The sequence below is a fragment of the Aethalodelphis obliquidens genome, unplaced genomic scaffold (assembly GCF_003676395.1).
Source record: "Aethalodelphis obliquidens isolate GAN/ISIS:26980383/991018 unplaced genomic scaffold, ASM367639v1 scaffold123, whole genome shotgun sequence".
Classification (NCBI taxonomy): Eukaryota; Metazoa; Chordata; class Mammalia; order Artiodactyla; family Delphinidae; genus Aethalodelphis; species Aethalodelphis obliquidens.
The window spans coordinates 997,992-1,021,680 of NW_020838067.1; the positions used below are offsets into that span (position 1 = coordinate 997,992).

Here is a 23,689-nt window from a genome sequence, read left to right on the forward strand (position 1 = left end):
GAGAGAGAAGGAAAAAAAGATGCCCTTTATTTTTGTTTTTTGTTTGTTTGTTTGTTTTGTAAATTAGGGGTCCAAGATTCCAAACAGATGTATCATTACCAGCTCTGGATGAGTTTGACCTGTGACCTCACATGGTTTTTGGTTTTTTTAAAAAATATTTATTTATTTGGTTGTGCTGGGTCTTAGTTGAGGCAGGCAGGCTCCTTAGTTGCAGCTCATAGGCTCCTTAGTTGTGGCTCGAGGGCTCCTTAGTTGTGGCTTACCTGCTCCTTAGTTGCAGCACATGGGCTCCTTAGTTGTGGCATACAAACTCTTAGTTGTGGCATGCATGTGGGATCTAGTTCCCTGGCTAGGGATTGAACCCAGGCCCCCTGCTTTGGGAACGCAGAGTCTTAACCATCACACCACCAGGAAGTCTCTCACATGGTCTTAAAGACTGTGTGTTGCTGAAACACAGATCACATTCTTAATGCAGTTTTGGAAAATGTTCAGCCTAGGATAGGAGCCTGCAGAACAGTGTGCGCACAAGGTCCAGGGAAGCAGGGCCCCTTCTCCGCTGCCCTGCGCCCGCACAGCGTGGTGGAGAGTGGGTACTCAGCAAATGTTTCCTCCCTCTCTCCCGCCCATCTCCCCGTCTCGCCTTTGCCCCTGCTACAGGGAAGGAAGGCTAAGCAGTTTGGCCTTTTGGAGATGAGTACAGCATCTCAGAATCGCCTCGCAGCCCCCTGGCGTCAGGAGTGTCCCTGAAGCCCCACCCTCACCCCTGGGCTCTTGGCTGTTGGAGATGGGTCTCAGCCCTGTGCCGCTCTTCCTTCTTAACCACCGGCTTTCATGTCTGCAGGAACATCCCTGGTTACGTGTGCAGCCGGGTCCGAGGAGCCTGGCCCAGAGGGCCTCACCTCCACCTCCCTGCTGGACCTCCTGCTGCCCACTGGCCTGGAGCCGCTGGACTCGCAGGAGCCCAGCGAGGCCATGGGACTGGGGACTGGCCTGGGAGCCCCTGGCTCTGGCTTTGCCAGCGAAGAGAGCGAAGAGTCCCGCATCCTGCAGCCGCCGCAGTACTTCTGGGAGGAGGAGGAGGTGCTGAACGACTCTAGTCTGGACCTGGGACCCACTGCAGGTAGCACTCTCCCCTAAGATGTGGGCTGCTCACAGCCGCCAGGAGGCCTGGCACAGTGCCAAACAGCCCTTTCCTCCGCCAGATCATCTCCTCTCCCTCTCGACCTGCGTTCACCCTCTGCTGTCCATCTGCACCTCAAAGCCAGGTGTCTGGGCTCTGAGGGTCTTATTGGCCCAGGAGGCCATTCTTACTTTTGTAATACTTAACTTCTGTGCTCACGTAATTCAGTGTAATGCTTATAGGCTGTGCGGTAAAGAATGTTATCCCTGTCTTCAACATGAGGAAGCAGAGTCTGAGAGAGGTGAAAGCACACCTGAGGTCATACAGCTGTCGAGATGATCAGTGCTGATTCAAGCCGAGGTCTGAATCCAAGACCTTGGAAGGTCTCGGGTTTTGTTTGTCTTTTCCCTCTTCTGTGCTGTATTGTCTCTGTTGAAGGTTCCTGGAGGTCAGCAGATCCCGTTTAAGGTTCCTGGAGGTCAGCAGATCCCGTGTCCCTCCTTGGGTCTTAGAGCCCCACAAGGCATTCTAGGTGCCCTTCCCTCGGCCCTGCACCAGAGCTGGGGTCTGGCTCACAGAGCGAGCCTGAGGCCTGGAGCCAGCAGCGCACGCAGCTGTGGGCTGATCGCAGGTGCAGCAGAGCGTGCTCGCCGTGCTTCCAGCTACAGCAGCTGTGTGAACGTTCTTGGCCGGCAGGAGCCCGTTTTTAAGCACTGGACTGTCAAACTGTGTGTGCACATGCATGGGGTTGGGGTGTTCCAGAATTTAGCACTGATTTTCCTTTTTTAAATATATAGTATTTTGGGGCTTCCCTGGTGGCGCAATGGTTGAGAGTCCGCCTGCCAATGCAGGGGACACGAGTTCGTGCCCCGGTCTGGGAAGATCCCACATGCCGCAGAGCGGCTGGGCCCGTGAGCCGTGGCCGCTGAGCCTGCGTGTCCGGAGCCTGTGCTCCGCAACGGGAGAGGCCACGACAGTGAGAGGCCCGCGTACCACACACACACACACACATATATATATATATATATATATATATATACATATATGTATATATGTATGTGTATATACATATACATATAGTATTTTGGACTTATGTTCTGTAATTACAAAAATGATACATGAAAACTGTAGAAAATATGACAAATACAAAAATAACACAAGGAAGAAAATCCACCCATGACGTCAGAACTGAAAGATAATTAGTGCTAGTAGTTTGGGGTACATCCCTCCAGTCTCTCTTATATGCAGATTGGAATCATTTTTTCCACTTAAAATATTTCTGAAATTTATTTTCACATCATTAACTATCTTTTATAACTTGGTTTTCAATGACTGCGTAGTGTTTCTTCATGTAGATCATGACCCTCAGTATGAAACGGTTCCCTGTTATTGAATATTTAGTTTGTTTCCAGTCTTAATGATGCTACAAATATCCCTATATATTTTTGCACTTTTCTGATTGTTCCTTAGGATAAATTTCTAGAGTAAAATTGCTAGGTCTAAAGATGTATCAATGAGCGTCCCACCCAGAAACAGAAGACACAATCAAAGTAAGGTAATCCAAGGAGGTTGTGGTTTGTTTTTTTGTTTGTTTTTTGACAGATCCTCCTCAGGTTTATTTATACAAATAGCACAGGAGGACACCAGCCCCATGCAGACAGCAGCCCACCGGTCACACCAGTCCTTCTGTCCTCACGTTGGCAGATAAAGGCCTCCACTCTGTAGCCTCTGTGGGGGCCTGGGCACCCTTGGGAGCCGGAACTGGAGCCGCGGCTGCACCTGCCGCTGCAGCCTTGGCCTGGGACTTTGGCCAGCAGAGCCTGAGACCCTTGGCGATGGGGCACGAGCACGTTTCCTGAGCTTGGGGTGAGCAGTGTAGGCAGGTTGACTGAGCTTGCGGGCGCGGCCCTTTGAGATCTTGGGCTTGACCTCCTCGGGCTTTACGAGAGCCTTGATATCCTCAGCAGCGCACTCACGGCCTTGGCGTTGCTGGCCTGCATCTTCTTCTGGCCCTTCTTGTGCTTCTTGGCAAAGTGTGTGTTCCTCAGGAACTTGGGGTCCACCCCCTTAAGAGATTCGTGTCGTTGTGATTGGGGTTTCTTGATGCCGTTTCTGTGGCATTTTCAGGACTGGTTGTGCGTGGTGTGGTTCTTGGGCTTGGCCACGTTTGCACCGGGGCCCGCGGATCCCGAAGCGCCTGGGGCTAGAAGAGACCAAGGAGGTTTATTTATAGACCAGTGTACTTACCAGGGGATGGCAAACCCAGAGGAGTTCAGGGATGCCAGCAGAGGAGCGCTCAGCGCCCCACACCCACAGGACAAAGAAAGGGACACATGACAGGAGCCTGCGAGGACAGAGGGGTGGGGAGCAGTGGTCCTGACACGCGCAGTGAGGCGACGGGGAAGAAAGTGGAAGATAGATGCCCGGCCTCTGGCTCCTCCCGTCTCCTGCCAGGGTCCCCGTTGCTCTCCTTCCCCTGCCTCTGTGGAGGAGTCCAGGCAGGAAGCAGGGATGTGTCCCGGTTCGTGTGATTCACTGGGTCGGTCCCCGGGCAGAGGACGGGGTGGAGAAGGGTGGGGAGTGCGCGTGGGAGTGGGTGTATCTGACACAGAGGATGAGGATCTTTGCACAGGCTCCTGTTCCGCATTTCCCAGGTGACCTCCAGAAAGGTCGCTCCAGCTTGCGCACCCGTCAGAGAGGGAAATGCATGCCAGATTTTGACCCCTTCCCATCACTGAATTTTGTCACTTGGAGATTTTTGTCAATTTGATAGGCAAAATTATAATGGCCTTTGATTACTAGTAAATTTTAACTGAAGCATCGGTAAGTGAAACCCGTACACACTGAGTATATTATATTCATTGTGACCATTTATCTTTTTTTTTTATTTGAAGCAAGGGCAAGTAAGAGCAGGCTTTGGAGTCGGGCAGATTCCAAAGTTCCAGCACTGCCATTCAGTAGCTGTGTGACTTTTGGCAGGTAACAACCTAAGCCTCAGTTTTGTCTTGTAGGAAATAGTATCACAGTGTCCTGAGGTTTAAATGCAATAGTACGTTTAAAGTGCTTAACACATCGTTAAGTACTCTGAAGATATTAGCTAGTATTATTACTTTTCCTTTTTTTTTCTGTTGAGGCTTTAATTTTTTTATCACTGTACAAATCTTCTTATGAAAAAGATACAACCTTTTGACAAAAATAGAAAATTTTTTTCCGGTTTAGTAATTTTATTTTTATTATAGTAACATTTGACATACATAAGTGAGGATTTTTATAAGCTTGGACAATCTTTCTTTTGAAATGTTTTCATGTGTTTTTCTTTATGTTTAGAAAAGCCTGTCCCTCCGTGAGATAGACGCTCGTTTATGTCTTGTATTCTTTTTCAGCTTAAATTTTACTTGTAACTTGCTGCCAGCTGTCATCTGTTTGCGTTGTGGTGTAGGGTGAGGATCGAGCTCATCTCCCCATGTAGCAGGCCTGTAGCTACAGCAGCGTTCCTTGATAAATCTGTCCTCTCCTCGTTGAAAAGCAGTGCACTTTCCCCTCGCGCTAGACAGTGCTGTGTACTGGGGTCTTCCCTTTTGTCCAGACTCGTGGGATTTTAGTGTGAGAGTAGCCGTCATCGTTCGAGAGCCTCGGTCTGGAGGGAGCAGCTGTGTGCCACCTGTCCTCGGATCCCAGTGGGATGCCCCTGGGCCTGGATGGGCTCCGTTTCGTCTGCCCACTGCCCCACCCCCGTGCATCCCCCCTTCTTTTTCTCTCATGTCGTTTCTCTTCTCCCAGTGGCTTCTCTGGGACTCACTGAGTGTGGCCAGGTCCTCATGCCAGCTCCATGCAGGTGTGTTTCCTGTGTCTGCTGTTCACGCCTGATAGTTGGGGACGTGCATGCCCTGGGAGTGGGGGGCGGGGAGGGCTTAGTCCTTGCTCCTTTCCTGCTGCTCTGTTTGCCCACCGTCCTGCCCTTTCCTCAGCTCAGTCTTCTCCAACACCCCGAGGAGATGTGTGCAGAAAGGGGGCCAGGGAATAAAGGCCAAACGTCTTGGCGCTGCAGAAAACGCCCTTGACAGTCTGGCCCAGCCTTATCCCCGGCCCCATCTCCTCCCCTCCTGCGACTGCATCGTCTCATTAGCCTGTTGTCCGCCCTGCATGGCAGACGTAGGACTGATGCACAGGGACGCTAAGTGCTTTGCCCAAGGTCACCGCTGGTGCTGGTGCGCGATGGGGCTGCATTGAGAATCAGTGTCTTCTTACTGACAGTGGCTCAGGCCCATCCCCCAAGCCCGCGACGCCCTTATACCCAGTCCCACCTGCTCAGCGTGTTCCTCTCCACCCCGACTGCCTGCTGGGCTGTGTCCTGCTTCAGCACTTATCTGGAGAGATGCGGCCTCTGAGAGGCTCTTCCAGCTCCCCCAGGTGACGGGGCCACTGCAGGTGGCTGGGCTGGTGGTGCTCTGGCCCAGGGGCTGAAGTCCAGTCTGTGTACCTCTCAGCAGGCCCTGGGCTGGATGGAAGGCACACCGTTTCCTAATTCATCCGCCAGTGGGGACGTCCTTGTGCTGGCGACGGCCCTGAGGTCAGTCTGCTCGTTCCTGCCTCCGTCTTCTCACAGCGCACGATGCTGTGCTCTGAGGACGCGACAGAGGCAAAGCGTTCGGGCTGTGGGGCTGATTTGTACAGGAAGGGATCGTGTGTGCCGCTCCCCCCCGCCCTCTGCTCCCAACCTGGGAAGTCAGAGGCTTCCCGCCAGGGGTCTCTGGGAGGAGGGAGGGCATCACTCGTGGCGTTTGCTGCTCAGGTCGGGGGGGACAAAGAGAGAGGCCTGCTAAGGGCCTGCCAGGGTGGGGAGTCTGCCCAGAGTTCAGTGCCAACCTAGCAGGCCCCTGGGGACGGGGGTCGCTCCATGCAGCAGTGGCTGTGAGGGCTGGGGGCCGTACTGCAGACGGTCCAGCCCCAGGGCAGGTTCTTTAATAACCAGGACATCCGACCCAGGAATTGAATGCCAAGTTGTGCCAGGCGCCAAGTCAGGTGTTGTAGAGTGTTCCCTCCTTTAATCTTCAGAGAAACAGTTAAGTCTGTATTGTTACTCCCACTGGACCAGTGGACAAACTGAGGCTTACAGAGTTTGGGTAACAGCTCCATGAGCGTAAGAACCAGAGTTTAAACCCGAGTTGTCAGACTCCAGAGCCTTGGCTCTTTGTGTCGTGTTGCCTCTCAGCTCAGCAGTTTTACTGGAGACCAGCAGTAACGTCTTCGGTTTTGTGTAGGACTTACCACCATTTTTTCATAGCGTTTTCTCTTTGCTTAGCTCACCGAACTTCACAGCCGCTCTGTGGGGTCAGCAAGGCAGCACTTACTGTCTTTGCTTCACACGTGGTGAAACTGAGGCCAAGAAAGCTTGTTAGCTTTGCCCGAGGTCACACGACTTGTGTGCGGCAGAGCCGAGTCTGGGCTCAGGGCCTTCCGAGCAGGTCTTGCCCTGAGAGCACATGGGTGGTGTGTGTCAGAGAGGAACCAGTGCCTCTGATTGTCACTGGAGCCCTGTTCTGCGTCTCCTTCTAGTTCGTTGGGCCTGGAAGAACTGGAGCTAGCACCTTTTCCTCCTGTAGCAGCGATCCCTGGGGGCCCGACGGCAGAGCAGCTGCCTGGCCAGTGATGAGGGCCGTGACCTTGTGTGGGTCCCTTTTCTAATCTTGCCTTCAGTCTCCTCATCTGAAAGTGAGACCATGGGAGTGATAGATTGAAGTCTTTTCTAGCTTTCAAATATTATGATTCTCTGACATTTCGGGTGGGAAGAGTGGTCTCTACAAAGTAGGGAAAAGAAATGGAACGTAAATCACCACTCTCCCAGCTAATCAAGCCAGCCTGAAGCCTGATCAGTTAGTTCATGGAAAACTGCTAGTGACTCGGAATAGTTTCCCAGGTTACCTCTCCATCCCCAAACTGCCCTGCTGCCGCCTCACCCCTTTCACTTTCCAGTCTCCTTAGTAACATTCTCTGCACGCAGCCTTCATCTTCCCAGTGAGCAAGCTACTTAGTGTGCTACAGGACAAGAGATGACTCTCTGGAACCCCAACTCAAACAGACCCACAGACCTGTGTGAGAGAGGGGTGTGTATCGGCTTGTAAGGGATCGGTTGTTTCCCGCCCAGGCAGGTGGGGTCCAGGTGTTGAAACGGCATCAGAAGCTGCCTCAGCCCATCGTGCTTTGCGTCCCCTCGTCGGTTCACTCTTAGGCGGTCATTCTCTGTGGTAGCTGCGCGAGACCCTCCATCACTCTGCTGTCATCCTCCTGTCACTTAGCAGCCCCAGCACTTCTGGGGAAGACTCAGGTGGAGGCTCCTTGGTCTGGTCTAATCTGGGTCCCGAGTCCCCACGGCCCCACACTTTGGGACCAAGAAGAGGGAAGGAGGGCCCCCCAGAGGAGAATCAAGGTGCCATTAACAGAAAGGGGGATGAAATGATGGCCTCGAGTAGGGTCATTCCTAAGTGCTTACGTTTCCTCAGTCATCGTCACATACAGTTCTTTTTTTTTTCCCTCACGGCGACCTGATGCAGCCTTAAAAGCAGCCTGAGTATCTCTGTCTCATGGCGGAGGCGACTGGCTTAGGGAGGTTCACGGGTGGTTTGAGGTTGTGCGGGTGATTGGTGGCAGAGTGGCTCTCAGCTCTGAGGTGTCTGCTTCAGGACCCGCTCCTTCTCTGTGTGAGCTCCTCCCTCACGGTACTTCAGTTACTGTTCGTCTGGAGTGAATTTGTGGAAACCAGATCATCAAAGCAGCTGTCTGCTGGGGTGTGGAAATGGTTTCAGTACAGCGGTCTTGTTGGGTCGTATCTGTTATGCAATGATTTGACCTTCCGGGTCACTGCCCACACTTCAGGCATGTTTCCTGACAGTAGCACTTCAGCTGGACACCAAAAAAAGAAAGGAAACGCAAAAAGCTCCGTATTTTTGATTTACGCTAGTAAGTTTCATCGTATGAAAGTCAGAAACATGCAACAAGTTACAAAAAAATTCATAACTCCATTACCAACCCAGAGTCTGGGCACAGCGACATTCTGGTGTGTCTCTTACTGGACTTTCAGATAAAATACGCTTTTATGAAAAATGGAATTCGAGGGCACAGATCTTGCGGTTTCACTTACGCACATCTTTCCCAGGCAGCAAACACAGTTCTCCAGCCTCAGCTTTGAGGCCGAATTGGCATCCCAAGTGTGGACGGGCTGCCCCTGCCATGTGAAAGCAGGAGCGTCCCATGAGCCGTGCCCTGACAAGAATCCTTGACACTGAATCGTCATGAGCGTCCTTAATTGTTGCCTTAGCGTGCGTTTGTGGAAGACAAGTGATAGGATCAGGGTGTTTGTCTTCACAGCTTTTTGTTCATGCTTTCCCCTCCAGACTGAGGCCCGATTTCTGTTCCCATCAGCAGCAGGTGGAGTGCCTGTTCCCGCGCTCACCCGGTACCGAGTATGGTCCTTAAATGCACTCCTATGTTGTCAGGTTGGAGGTCCAAAAGGTTTATCATCTGGTTTAATTTACATTTCTTTGATGACTACTGAGGTTGACCATTAAAAAGTCATGTTTAATTTACTGGAAGCTTCCCTTGCACCTCTGTTTTATACAAATCTATTGTGAATTTTGTGAATGTTTTTGTAAATATTAACAGTTGAATAACTGGCTTGCGTGTTGCACTCAGGGGACAGTTTTCAGTGATTTGACATTAAGCTAAAGGGATGTTTAAAGTGATCTTTCGAGGCCAGTGGCCCTGATGCCTGTTTTAATTCCTTGTCTTAAAGAGAGGAATCAGTTCATTACCGTTTCAGCTGAGGCCGAAGGTCACATGAGAGGATGGCCACCCTGGAAGGCAGAAATAACGTCCGGTGCAACCTTGATAAAAAGGGAAAAAGACCTACAAAACTTGGGTGACATATTAGCAGGAAAAAAATGCGACATGATCTATTTAGGGAACAAAAGCCAGCACTGTAGTGAGATTAAGAGAAAAACAAAAAGGCCTAGACGCAGCTTACGTGCCGACACTGGGTGAGTTAAGAGATCTTCCTTTACCCTCTGATCCGTTAGCCTCCGGTTAGTCAGTCGTGTTCAGTGTTTAACAGTCCCTTCACCAAACATTTACTGCATGCCTACTCTTGATTTCATGACCACCTTAAAACTGGCGAATCCAGAATTTTCACAAGAGGAGATAAATGACAAGGGAAAGGGTTGAGAATAAGGAATAATTACGGTTATGTAGCCCCAGGAAAAGAAGGCTAAACTGGGGCAACTAAGAGAATATGTAGGGTTTTTTCCCCCTGAGGAAGATGCTTCCCAGGTTCTCCTCATTTAGCAGATAAAACAGAAATGGGCTTAAGTTGTAAGCGAACCATCCCAGTTGGGTTTAAGGAAATTGGGGAGAAAAAAAGCCAATGACACAGAAATGTCTCCCTAAGGAGGCCAAGACATGTTCTTGAAGAAGATTGCAGCCCATTTTTCTAGACGTTGTCTAAAAATTCCCTTCCGAATAATTTGCCCTTATGCATACATAATTCTGCCATTTACAGTCTGTACAGTTTTATTTGTGTTGTAATAAAGATAAATAAGAAATTCGCTCTATTGAGTTACCATTAAAGTAACTTACAGCAATGCCATCATGCCTCGGCCAAGGGCCAAGGCCCATCAGGGAACCTCCCAGGTCCTTCTGCTGTCAGGACCCTGGACTCCTCGGGGTCCCGCCGCAACTACACCTCAGCACACACCCGTGTGCCTGGCTGTGTGCTGAGCTCTGGGATGCAGAACCTGCACGTGACTTTCAGGGGAGGAAAGAGTGCCTCGGTGGGCCCAGGGTTGTGCATCCCTTATGTCATTCATTTTAGCCTCACGTTCCAGAGTGGTGGCTGTGCGGAGCCCCCGGGCCAGTCACCCAGAATCCCAGCCCCCCTTGCAGAACTCTGAAGCTTGGCCCTGGCTCTTACATGTCACCCAGGCTGGTGACAGAAGCCCAGCTTCAGAGGATCGGAACCAAGGGGATGATGCTGCTGCGTCAGCTGAAGCTAGCTCTGGCGCTGCCTGGCTGACCGGGAACGTGTCTTGAGAGACTGGCTTCGACCACACGAGAACCTGAGGTTGGCAGCTTCACAGCTGCAACAGGTCTGGGCCTCACCACGCAGAGCAAGTGTCATCCTTTCTCTGAGCTTTGCTCTGCATCTGTGAAAGCAGGGCTGTGGGCCTGCTGATGTCACAGGACCCCACTCTGGAATGCGCAGGCCTGATGTTCCCCAGGGCTCTGGGGAAGATGTCGTTTCCAGCGGAACCACTTGGGCGTGCTGTTGCTCCCCGCACTGTCGGCCAGTGTTTCAGGCAGGGGAGCTGATGGGGGCAGGTGCATTGGACGAGGTCCCCGGTGGGCCTCTGGTATCTCAGGGATAGTGAGGGCACCTGGCTGGCTGAGCCCCGGGCAGCGTGGCCACTCCTTGACCCTCCACCCTTTGAGGCCAAGCTGGAGCCTCTGCCTGGGGGACCTGCTCTGTGAGGGACCTTTACTGTCTCTCCATTGCCCCCGCTGTGACCGCCCTCCGGGGCACAGGGACAGGCTTTGACTTGCTTTCAGGCTGTCGCGAACGTGTCTCCTGGGCATCTCTGCTTGCTCACACCTGTGTCCAGATATGTGGTGTGTTTGTCCCTGACAGGCTATTGGGGTTTGTGGAACCTTACTCCAACGCCTGAAGCAGGTGGAAAAGGAGGGCAAAGCCTGGGCTACTAGCAGGATGGAGCACCACTCTCCACGTCCATGGGGCTGTCAGTGGACAAGTGTCTGGTCTGGTGTCCAGGATTTGGGGCATCAGGCCATGCTTGATGCTGCTCCCGGAGACGGGAGTGCTGGTAGGGGCCACCTCGCCTGGGGAGGAGACGCATTCCCTCCCTTCATCCTGCAATTTCTGGTGCATTTTCTCCATGACCTCCCTCTAGCCCTACCCCCTCCCTCCAGTCCCCTCCTCCCCCTCCCTCCAATCCTCTCCCCCTCTCACCAGTCCCCTCCTCCCTGTCCCTCCATTCCTCTCCTCCCTCCCTCCAGTCCCCTCCTCCCCGCTCCAGTCCCCTCCTCCCTCCTCCCAGCAGTCCCCTTCTACCCGCTCCAGTCCCCTCCTCCCTCCTCCAGTCCCCTCCTCTTCCCCCCTCCAGTCCCCTCCTACCCGCTGCAGTCCCCTACCCCCTCTTCCCAGTAGTCCCCTTCTCCCACCTCTTCACTCTGCCCATCTCCATCCCTCTCCTTTTCCTCCATTGTCATTTTACTCCTGGTCCCTGCAAGGTGAGTGCTGAGGCTTCCTCATTCCTCCAAGGTCGCTACCCTCTGGAATCTTGGTCTTCCTCCCTTGGACACCTGAGTGGGACGAACGCTCCGCTTCTTCCCCCCGGGATTGTTCACCTGCCTTGTGCACCTGTATTCCTTTCTCCTGGAGGTCAGAAACTGTTAGTCCACACAGCCTGCCCTGTCCCCTGCCTTCTCTGTTTTCTGGTGGGTAACTTTGTGTTTGCAGAAAACTTCCAAGAATAATTCCCATATACCCTTCACTTAGATCCCCCATTATTAACATTCTGTCACATTTGCTTTGTTATTCTGTGTATGTATATATGGATGTATATAGGAGAGTTTTTCCTAAATCACTTGACAATAAGTTGCAGGCAAATTCCTCTTGACCCTTAAGTACTTCAATGTGTATTTCTTAACAAAGACATTCTGTTACCAAACCACAGTACCATGATCAAAATCAGGAAATTGACATCGATACAATACTGTTATATAACTACAAACTTTATTCAAACTTTGCCAGTTTTCCCAGCAATGTCCTTAGTAGCAAAAAAAAAAAAAAAAAAAAGTTACTCTTCCCACTTCGCTGTTCAGTCCAGGATCATGTCCTGCATTTAGTTCTCCTGTGTCTTCCGTCTGTTTTATTCTGGAACACTCCAGTCTGTCTTTCAGGATTGTGATGTTTGCTTTTTTAAGGAGACAGGCCAGTTATTTTGTAGAAGACTTCTCAGTTTTGGTTTGTCTAGTGTTTCCTCGTAATTAGATTCAGGTTCTGCATTTTTGGAAGGAATGTCATACATGGTTTTTCTTTCTCAGTTCATCAGCGCGCGGTTACTCTTGGACAAGGCTCAGTTTCTTTGCTTGTTAGTCTACATTCACATTCGGATCCACTCCCCTGGGACCACCGTTTCCATCCCACCACGGTCTGTCCCCCAGCTGCCCCTGTGTCACCTCCTGTCATACTTCTGTAGTCTGTGCCCCCAGTGGGCGTCCCATTAGTTCTCATTTCTGGTGTAAGAGGCATTTCCCATATTCAGATCATATGCAGGCTTGTCAATAGATGATTGGTCGTTTCCTGCCTCTCTCCTGGATCCTGACTTACCACTCAGGTGCTTACTGTGCTCCTCCTTTGTGGAGCGCACTTCCAGAATGCTGCTCTTTTCTCTTACGATTTAACAGTGTGAACATTCCTTTAATATTGGTAGTGGAGGAGGAGGAGGTGGAGGAAGAGCTTAAATTAACGGGGTGTTTGTACTGTTGGTGGTGCCCAGCTTCATCTCACTGAATCCAGACCACAGCCGTGTGTGCTGCGTACTCTTCGCTTTTTACAGGTAAGGAAGAGGTGGCACATGGACGTTAGGTTCCATGACCAAGGCCATATGGTTGATAAGCAGTGAAACTGAAATCACACAGTAAAAGGGAAAGGAATAATTTTGGATGCTGAGAGGTGGTAAGAAAAAGTAGAAAAAGAAAATTCTGCTGATTCCAAGCACCGGTGAGCATCAGTTAGTGATTTGTTCAGTCACCAGAGACGAGAGGCTGGAAAAGGGTGGAGGCTTGCTGGGGGATGTCAATTTGGGAGACTTTAGTGTTGAGGCAATAGAGAAAGTCTTCAGAAACAGTGAACTCACTGAGAAAGAAGTGCAGAAATGGTGAGTCCAGGGCGGATGGTTTGGAAGTGGTCACATTTAGGGAGAGGGGAGAGGAGCTGACGCAGATCGTAAAGGAGACTCTGCATCGTGACTGGAGGCTCTGTTCTCTCCCTGTGGGGACACCCTGGGTGCGGGAGGTGGAAGGTGGGAGACTGGCTCAGCGAGCAGGCCTTGCTCTCCTGTCCACTCCACCAGGCTCTGTGTTAGGTGCTGGGGACACAGGTGAAGAAGGTCCCCCTGCTTGTCCAGAGGAGCTTGTAACCTAGTGATTCCTATTTTATGCTGTTTAGGACAGTAGACGAGTGGTTGCCTTCAATGCTGTTTTTATAAGACACATTTGTCAAAAGTGTCTCCGAAGCTTAGAATATCCATGCTAGAAAGAGCCTTAGAAATCCTAGGTATGGGCATCCTCATTTGTCTCGGGAAAAACTGAAGCCCAGGGTAGCTGAGGAGTTTGCCGTTGCTCAGACAAGCAAGGTGGTGGCAAGCCTTCTGGCTCCCAGATCATGTCACCAACAGCATGACCACTGTGACCCCCGTGTTTGGCACGGGTCAGCATCAGGGTGAGTAGAGGGCCTGTCTGGTCAGCTTGCCCCTTGGGGACTGTCCCGCCCCAGTGGGACTCTGTGGGTCAGTGGCTCGCCATTCTGCCACGGTCCAGGCTCTCCCTGAGCTGCTGGCTGTTCCCACTGCTTCTTGAGGGTGTCCAGTGCCCTTTTCCTCTGGATTTCACTGTTTCTGTTAATGGAATGGCTCTTCCCACAGTGCTCACCTCCTCCCGTTAGCCAGCTGCCTCTGCCCCAGGGCCGGCTCTTGCATCCATTCCTGTCTCGTCACTTCCACTATTGTCACTCCATTTATCTCTCCTGATCCACTGCGACAAGCCCCTAACTCTGCTCTGCCTTCTTCCATCCCCTCCTTCATCTAATTCTTGTGCGTTGCTGTCAGATTAATCCTCTAAGAATGAAATTGCACGACTGTAAGGGCTTTTTATATGTTTTATTGCCCAGACACCCATCTGACGTTCTGTTACATAGGTTCCCGCCAGGCGGTCAGCCAGCCCATTTCAGTCCTGTTTTTATTTTGCATTTCAGTTTTAAACAGGTCTATTATAAAGTTCTTACTTCTCTTGAAGTAAAACATTTTTGTTCTCCTTGTTTTATGGTGTAATTGCCTCTTCAATCTCTGAAGAGGTTAATGATCAGCTCTTCAAAGCGCTTCTTTGTTGACAAGATTAGCTTTTCTCTCAGAGGCCAGTTGCTTTGCTTTCTCACTCTCGTGCTTGTACAGGTGGTACTAGATTGCTCAGTTTTAGGGGCTGTCGTGAGTTTCTTCAGCAGTTCTGTGGTCACTGTCCCACCAGCAGGCCTCACCCCAGCTGCTCTGTGTGGGGAACAGGTCAGCTTCCCTTCAGAGTGTGTGCAGGGGTGGAGGAGGGGAAGATCTTAAATTACTAAGTCTCTGCTGCCCTGAAGAGTGTAACTAACAAAAGTGGGGGTGGTGGACTGTTTTAATTATTCATTTAAATGTTGTAGTGGGAGTTCAGTGATCATTCCAGCTTCTAAAAATCATACTTTTTCTTAGGAAAAGTAATAATTCTTAGAGCCCTCTGGATCCTTGTTCTAATTTGAATAATTGCTCTCTAGGCCTGCTTCCCAGCTTCTGTCCTGAGATTGATTTTCATGACATTTCTCTTATATTTCTTGATTTCCCATGTCTTTTTGGATTTCTTGGAGAACTTCCTTAATTCATTCTTTCAGAATCTGTGGATAAGAAAACCTTTAAATCCTTACATACATGACAGTGTCTTTATTTTGTAATCACATTTGAATGATAGTTCAGTTGGGTATAAAACTCCCAGTTCAAAATAAGCTTCCCTCAGAATTTTGAACACATTTTTCCCTCCTGCAATGTAGTGTTATTAATTAGAAGCTTGATGATGATTTGATAATCTGTTTCTTGTTCCTTTATAGGTAGCCCTCTGAGAGTTGGACTGTTGTGAGAATGAGGCTAGGTGTGAGTCTTTTATGATTCACCTTGTCTATTACCTTTCCAACATGAAGATTCACGTTGTGAGGCCTGGGAACTTCGGCTGTTACTCCATTTTATTTCTATCCTTTTGAAAATCGTATTGCTAGTTGCTAGGCTTCGTACGTTGATCACCTGTATCTTTTAGCTTTTCTTTCCTTTTGCTTTTGCTCTGATGACTTTTCCTTGATTTTTCTTCTAGCTGTTCTATCGAATTTTCACATTTAAACAATCGAGTTTCAGTTTCCAAGAACTTTTCTTTTTTAAAGATTACTTCATTTTCTTATTAGCCTGTTCTTATTTTAGGGATGCAATATTTTTAGGTCTTTCTGAGGATACTCATTAGAATTTTAACAATTATCTTGTGTTCCCTGAGCTTTCTGTTCTGTGTCCTTGCTAACCCCACAGTAGTCTCTCTCCTTAATTCTGATGGAAAGAGAGTCTCCCTCCTCCACTGCTGACTTTTTCTTTGTTAATTTTGGCTGAGGGGTTATCTGATCTTATGATCTCATCTGCTTTCCATGTTCCCAGAAATTTATCTACATTTTTTAGACTTTCATTTTGACAGTGAAAAAAAAAATTTTGTCATTTGACAGAAATTTGGGAGGAGGAGAATGAGCAGCTCAGTCAGCACCTGAGACCCTCCCCAGCCCTCTCAGTTCTACTCAGTATTTCAGAACTGTCTTTGATATTTATTATTTTGAAACAAAATGGCAGCCAATAACAGTTGTTACCTAGATATAGATTCTGATATTTGAATGAACTTCCAGCAAAACTGGTCTGTGCTTTTCACGTGTCATTATCCTGACGGAGCCTGGGGTGCGCTGAGAAGCCAGATGTCCTGGTCTCCAGGAGGCCTCCGTATTCTGCTTCACAGTGTCGTTCCAGGGATGGCAGGGAGAGGAACCTCCCCTTCCACCCGCCGACAGTGGCCCCGTGAGTGCTGGAAGGCTCCAGACGCTGGGTGGGCTCAGCCAGTGCCCCTCTCTGCTCTCCCAGCATCTTGCATTTCCCAGTCGGGACCTGATTTACAGAATAAGAGCACTGGCTAGGGACAGTGGTGGTCATCTGTGATCGCAGGGTTCTCAGACTTCATTGGGGGATTTCACCTGGAAGACGCCCACCCCAGCCCATTAGAAAAGGGGTGAAGGGTCGTGATGGGGTCTCCCGGGGAGAGCCCAGACAAGGCACCGCAGGGACCCTGTGCGCCAGATGTTAGCGGGGCCACTTCTGGGGAGCGTGTAGGCTTCGCACCTTCCCGTGTTTGTGGGACTTAAGTGGCCGAATTGTGTCGTTCTATTCCCATGAAGGAAGTGAGGACCAGCCTGGCCCTTGTCCCCCAGTCTGTCCCCACCAATCCACTATTTCCCACTCCTTTCCCACACGATCAACTGTCCAGCCTCCCCCCCGTTCCCCTGAGGGTCTCACGGCTCTTTTCATCATCCGTTCAGCACGTACTCAGCAATCAATGAATGATGACGCTCGCGAATGAACTCTCCGTCTCTGTCCGTAGATTACGGTTTCCCAGACCTGACTGAGAAGGCTGGTCCCGTAGAGGATACGGGCCAGAGTCAAGAGGGGGCGAGCCTCCCGTCTCCCCTGCCCAAGATGAGCCTGGTGGAGCCACCCTGGCGTGTGGTCCCTGCAGAGGAGGAAGAGGCGGAGCAGCTGCTGCCTGTGACCAGATCCCAAGAAGAACCCCGAAGTCAGGTCCACGGCTTTCCTCCCACCGGCAGCAGCCAGACCCCAGGGGCCCCCGAACACCGGCACGAAGAGTCTGGGGACCAGGCCTCCTCGGGTGTGGAGGTGGGGAGCAGCATGGAGCCAAGCCTTTCCCCGCCCACAGTCGCCCCAAGTCCAGTGACCCTGGGGGGTCAGGATGTGGCCGACTGGGGGGCAGGGGGCACGGCGTTGCCAGCCGCAGGGCACGGGCTAGAGTTGGAGGCCCCTTGGGAGCCCAGTGAGGAGGCCACTGCGGAAACAGCTGGCTTGGCTGGCCGGCCGGGGGAGGGACCGTCCCCGGCCTCGTTCTCTCAGACAGAAGCTCCCGGCGGGGCTGAGGCCGCAGACGAAGACCCCACGCACCCTGGAGCCTCAGCCTCTTTCTCACTGGCTCCTGGAGACACGGAGCTGACACCTTCCTCTGCTGCCGTGGGACGGGAAACCCTAAGCCAGCTGCCCCAGGAAGGGCAGACCGCCGACACTCCGTCTAGAACACCCTGGGACTCCACGCAGGTAAGTGAGGGTGCTCGCGGGCTGCCCGGCCATGCCCAGCTCACGGCATGGGGAGAGCTCTGCCGGGCCCCGGGACGGCGGGTGGATCCCGGGCAGAACTTTGGGGGGCACAGCTCATGGCCCAGCAGCGGGCATCCTCTTCACACTGAGGTGCACAGGCTCGGCACCCCCGCCCAGTAGTCATGGGTTCGGGTGCCCTCTGCTCGTCACAGCCGCTGAGGGTGGGTGCTGACAGCGCTCTGGCCAGCCCCACCTCCACGCCCCCCACCACTGTGCAGTTGCCCCTGCTTTCCTCCTCACCCGCCCACCCCGACACCAAAAGGAAAGGAGGGGTCCCAGGTGGTCAGCTGTGCGTCTGGCCCCCAGGCATGCTACTGTTTGCCCTTCAGAACGTTACACGAGTTTGCCTTTGAAAGCTTCCAGGCCGGCCCCTGCAGCCGGGCCCCTGTGACACAGCTCCTGCCTCCACTCCCTCCAGACATCGGGTTGGTGAACCTTGGCCGGGTCCTGGGCATGTCACCTTGCAGAGGCTGTCTGCTCTCACCCAGCTGTCACACCCATGCCTGGCCTCGCCCTCCTAGCTTCTCACAGGGTTCCGTCCACCCTCCCTCCAGATGCCCTTCTTATTTCTTTGCACAGGTGATCTGCAAAGACTGGAGCAACCTAGCCGGAAAGAACTACATCATCCTGAACATGGCGGAGAACGTGGACTGTGTGAGTGCTGGTGCGGCAGGCCGGGCCGGGGTGGGTGGCCTGACCCCCTGGGGGGAGCCACCTCCCACCAACGTCTGAGAAAAGAGGGCTCTCGGGTTTTTAAATCCCCAAGGCTCTTTGCGCCTGCCCCCCTCCGTTTTTGATTCTGCGTGTGATGTCGTCTCTCCATGAGGATATTGAAATTGCTTTCTGAAGAGTTGTTTTCTCCGTGTACGGGACGCTTTCCCCATGTGTTAGTTTTGTTCTCAATTTTCCACATGCGTCCTCTCCTCAGATGTCTGGCGGCGTTTGTTTGGTGCTGTTTAAGGAGGGCCAGCAAAAGCTGGTCAGAAGCTTTGAGCCTGGGGGTGGGCTTCACTGTAGCTTCTCGGGAGGGTGGTCTGGCCGGGCCATTTCATGTGAAAATTTCTAATGTGAGTGTCTTTAGGGCCTTCCTCTTGGGTGATTAGGTTCTTGGAAAAAGGAACGTCTGTCCTTCGGGGAGGGTATGGGGCTGGCCGCCAGGGTTCTGGGAGCAGCTTGGGAGAGGGCTGTGTTTCTGTGTTAGGACACACGTGCCTGATGGGTGAGTTTATTCACCGCACCCATGCGCAGTGTGAGCCCCTCCCACGGCTGGGTCTGGTGTCCTCAAGGTCAGAGACCCTCTATTTTACCATCATTAAAGAACAAGCGTCCCGTCTTCTGCAGGGAGAAGGGATGTTTGTCAGCTGTGCGGTGTCAGGGGGAACTAGGGGTCCATTGCTTCTTAAACACACTCTCAGTGTGGTCCTGTGCTGGTGCCGTTTCCATTCTCTCTCCCAGAGGGAGCCAGTGCCGCTTATCCAGAGCGTTTGGCAAGTTGGGCGAGAAGTCTGGGTGCTCCTCAGCTCTCCCCGCCTGGCTCAGCGTCTGGCTCTCTCGGGCTTGCTGAACTGGGAAACTCTGACTCATCCATCCGCTTCCGGTGATCACATGCTGTGGCTCTTGTCTGCTCTGCTGTTTTGTTGTGGTTTTGTCTTTGTGGTTTTAGACCTTAAAAGAAAAAACCTTCATTCTTGCTTAGTGTGTTTGGTAGAAAAGTGAAAGTACATGCACACGTTTAATCCACAAGTGACCAACGAGGTGTTCTCTTTTTCCCAGCATCTTTATAAAGTGATAGATTGTAACATCATTGGTGTGTTTCAATCCAGGGCAGTGCAGTTATTAGTCTTACTGATGCTCACTCTGTTAACTGGAAATAAAGCACGAGGTAAGGGCTGTGAGTCGAGTTCATTCAGTGTCTGACTGAGGACGGTGGCCTGGGAGACAGCCTCTCGGGTGGACGAGCCAGGATACATATGAACTTCGGTGAAGGGGACGCATGCAGCGGAGACCTCAGGGAAAGGTCACTGCTGGCCTTGAGGACCAGACGTCTCAGTTAATGATTTGAGTGCTTGTCTGTGTGTGGGACAGTGCAGGAATCTGGGGTCAATGCCATTCTTCCTTAGTATACATGTTAACTCTCTGGGGGCCCATATATCCAGACACAGAATGCTTCGTCCTGCATTCCTCTCAGAGTGTAGGTCAGCGACTGCAGTGGCTTAAGACTTGATCCTTGTGGAACTGAGTGGCAGGCAGCCTGCGTTGCCTACAACGCCATCTTTGGCCAGTGAAAGCCTCAACTCAGAGTTGGCTTCTGAGTCCTTTTGACCAACCTTTAGTGTTTGCTAGTTTCCCTGCTTTCTGTGCACAAGGATGTTCCAGGCTGTTCTTGAATGTTCCCTTCCCCGGACACGGAATCAACATTCTTCAAGGAGCTCTCATGGCTTTCATGGGGACTTGAGACTCTGGAGTTTGGGGGGCACATACTTGAACAATGAAGTCTAAAGTTAATGTCTCTGTTCTTTTCCCAAAGAACACATAGAAGCTTATAGCTTTCATTCAGCTTTCCCTGTTTTTGTCTGGTTTGTTATTCTCATTTAATACTTGATATCCACCGAATTAGTCAATATAATTTTTTACGGTGGATTTTTTAATTGTAAAAAAATCTAACATAAAATTTATCATTCTAATCATTTTTAAGTGTACGGTTGTGTTAAGTACATTTACATTATTGTGAAACAGATCTCCAGAACTTTTTCATCTTGCAGAAACTGGAATTCTGTCCCCATTAAACAACTCCATCTCCCCCCTCTCCCAGCCACCCTTCTACTTTCTGTCTCTGTGAATCTGAGTGCTCTGGGCCCCTCATGTTAGTGGGATCGCACAGTATTTGTCTTCCTGTGACATCCCGGGCACATTCCAACGGGTGGCGCCGTGGGGTCAGCGTGTATGCGTACGTTCACCTTCCCTGGATACCGTCCAGCGACTTTCCACGGTGACTGTGCCAGTGACACCGTGGCAGCACCCGGGTGCTCTGGGGCTGCCGCGTCTGCCGGCCATCGGTGTTGTTTTTCATTTTAACCATTTTGCGAGGTATGTAGTGTGGTGGCACTACTTTGTGGCTTTACTTTGCATTTCCCTGATGATTAACAAAGTTGGACAGCTTTTCATGTGTGTTTTAGCCTCTTGGTCAAGTGCCTCATCAGATCTTTTGCTCATTTATTGACTGGGTTATCTGACTTTTTATTTATTGATGTCTGTAAATTATTTATATGTCCTGGATATGAAACCTCTGTCTCGTATACATATTGTAAATGTTTTCTCCTACCCTGTGGGGTGCCTTTTCACCCTCTTAATAGTACCCTCTGATAAATGGAAGTTCTTAATTTTTTTAAACTTCATCATAAAATACTCCAACTTATCAGTTTTTTCGTTCATGGTTAGTGGTTTCGTCGGGTCCAATTTAGAAATGTTTGCCTACTCCAAGGCCATGCTTGTTTCTAAAAGCTTTAGATCTGAAATGCATCTGGAATTGACTTTGGTGTATGGTGTGACCTATGAGTCCAGGTATGTTTTTTCTTTTCTGCTGAGATACCCAGTCGTCCCAGCACCTATGACTGAATAATTCCTTTCAATCCTCACAGTAAGCCCACGGATTTAGGCCCGATGCCCACATTTTCAGATGGGGAAACTGAGGCTCGGAGAGGTGCAGTGTGTTGCTAAAGGTCCCAGAGCCGATGAATGGCAGAACCAAGATTTGAGTCCATATTTGATTCCAAAGCCACTGACACTCACTTCCCATCTACAGAATGAATGTATGAGACACCTAGTCATCAGACCCTCCCAGAACTGACTTTGTGGGTCTAGGGCTTAAGCCAGGCAAACGTCTGGACCCTGAAAATGGGGGGTGTGCGCAGGTGGTGGCGCACAGGGCTGCAGCCCCCACACACACGGGGAGGCGCTGCCCCAAGGAGGGCTCAGGCACGGCTGCCCCTCCCCTGCACGCGCACACACGGACGGTAGCGGCCATTTCAGGAGCTGGGGCTTCCCGAGCCGCTCGCTCGGGCCATCTCCAGGTACCAGCCTTCTCCCAGGTGTGGAACTGAGCAGGCCTCTCTTAGGCTGCTGAGCCTAACACTCGTGAGAGCCTGCACTGGGCACTTGCCATGGCAACAAGGCCCTTCATCACGTCAGTAGCGTGACAGCCACGCTCCTTAGCTTGGGCCCCAGCAGAAAGGAGAGCCCACAAGGCTGGCCTGGAGAGACGCCTGGGTCTCATGGGCAGAGACACCTGGCTCGCGGCCCCGCGGCTGGGAGCATTGGAGATAGGAGCCCACGTACAGGAGGGAGGGGCTGCTGGGGGCCAGGGGTCGGGGGACCCGGCCAGAGGAGGGCCTCTTCCCAGACGGGCCAGGAAGGGACGGTGACGGGCTGGGAGCCAGAGGCAAGGCCTCCTGCCCCGTGCCAAGTTCCTGTTCAGTGCCAGCCTCTTGCCAGCCTCTTGTTTTTGTTTTTGTGTGATTACCTGTGTACAAGCTGAAGGAAATCTCAGCAGCACAAGAGCGCCAGATGGGAAAGAAGTCTCCTTTCCCTTCTCCTGCCCCTCCCTGCGGCCAGGGGTCTACCATTATGGCCATCTCTGCTAATTGTCCTGGGCACCGCTGCACCCTGCGAGGACGCAGGCGTCTTTTTTTTTTAATCTATTTTATACATGTTAGTGTATATATGTCAACCCCAATCTCCCAGTTCATCCCCACCCCCCGCTTTCCCGCCTCGGTGTCCACACCTTCGTTCTCTACAGCAGACTCTTTCTTGACTGCCCAGCTTTGAGCCCTGTCTCTCCAGTGACAGGCGGAGGGGAGTTTGGGGAGGATGCCTCCCACCTCGGTGGCCATATTGACGCGCATTCTCTTGTCCTCCCCCCCGACATACTCGTCCGTCACGTGACACGTTTGGACACCAGGCCCCGCGTGAGTGCAAGAGGCCAAGGCAGGAGGGGGCACCTGGACGCCTGCAGGGACCAAGTGGACTCAGGTCTTCCTGTGCCCACTGTCCCTCGAGGCCAGGGTCACAGCCGCCTCCGTGGTCCCCAGAGGTCCCTGAGCAGCCACTCTGGGCAGCCCGCTGGCCTTTCCCGGGTCAGAGGGGCCCAGGCCTAGAGGCTGGGGTCAGGGGGCATCACCCCTCACCGAACGCGGGGCTTTCTCTCTGCCTTCGCAGGAGGTGTTCCGGCGGCACCGGGGGCTGCAGCTCCTGGCCCTGGTGGAGGAGGCGCTGCCCCGCCACGGCCGCAGCCGCCACGGGGACTGGCACATCTCCCTGAGCAAGCCCAGCGAGAAGGAGCGGCACCTGCTGATGACCTTGGTGGGCGAGCAGGGTGAGTGGGGGCTGTGGGGAGGGCAAGCTGAGTCCCAGCTGGACTGCCTGGTTCAGGGCTCAGTGACGCCCACAGGCCTGGGTTCTGGAGAGAAGGAGGATGAGTGCACCCTGGTCGGGAGGGAGGCGCAGGCCCGTGTACTCTGTGTGGTGGGGGAGGGGCCGTGGGTGTGGCTTCTGGAAGGGGCCAGCGGGTGGGCAGCAGGTACGGGTCATGGTCGGTGTGGGCTCCACGCTGGGGAGTGAGGCTCGGAGGCTCAGATGGGGTCCGAGGGTCAGGAGCCCGAGCAGCTCTGCGGCCAGGGCTGTGCTGATGGTGCGTTTCCCTAGGGGTGGTGCCCACTCAAGACGTCCTCTCCATGCTGGGCGACATCCGCAGGAGCCTGGTGGAGGTAAGAGCGTGGCCGTGCTCCCTGCACCCCTAAAACTCTGGGGCGGGGCTGCCTTCCCTGAGGCGTGAGGGCCTGCGTGGGGGGGTGCGGCCTGAAGCAGCTCTGGACAGCTCCTGTCTCCGGTCTCCGAGGCCCAGCTCCCGAGGAGCACGGAGCTACCAGCTGCGGTGCGTGTGACATGCGACAGCAGGCGCAGACCCAAGCCGTGGAGGGAGGTGGTCAGGAGAGGATGCAGAGGGAGGGGCCCCCCCGAGGGGATCTTGGAGGGTAAGCGGAGTTCTTTGGTGGACGGCAGAGAAGCGAAATCGTGCAGATTTCGAAATCGTGCAGAAGCCTGGTGGGTGGGGAGAACGTGGCACAGTTCCCAAAGGCGCAAAAGAAAGTGTCACCAGGCACTCCCCACTGAGAGTCGCGGCGCTGGGCCAGCTCGGGGGCCCCGGGGTGGGGGGTGGGGCGACCCAGGCAGTCCACCGCCCACCTGGCCAGCCCCAGGGACCTGGGCTGAGGAGACAGGCTGGCCGACCTCTACTCCAGAT

General features: G+C 52.4%; 1 protein-coding gene across 3 annotated transcripts in view; it reads left to right on the plus strand.

Annotated features, from left to right (window-relative positions):
• PODXL2 (podocalyxin like 2) overlaps positions 1-23,689 on the plus strand; it is a 41,087-nt gene that overhangs the window by 14,198 nt on the left and 3,200 nt on the right. For all 3 annotated transcript variants that reach the window (XM_027098429.1, XM_027098431.1, XM_027098430.1), the window contains exons 2-6: positions 842-1,120; positions 16,610-17,331; positions 17,971-18,045; positions 22,606-22,762; positions 23,092-23,153. In XM_027098429.1, coding sequence (XP_026954230.1) covers positions 842-1,120; positions 16,610-17,331; positions 17,971-18,045; positions 22,606-22,762; positions 23,092-23,153 — 1,295 coding nt within the window. The remainder of the gene's footprint in view (positions 1-841; positions 1,121-16,609; positions 17,332-17,970; positions 18,046-22,605; positions 22,763-23,091; positions 23,154-23,689) is intronic.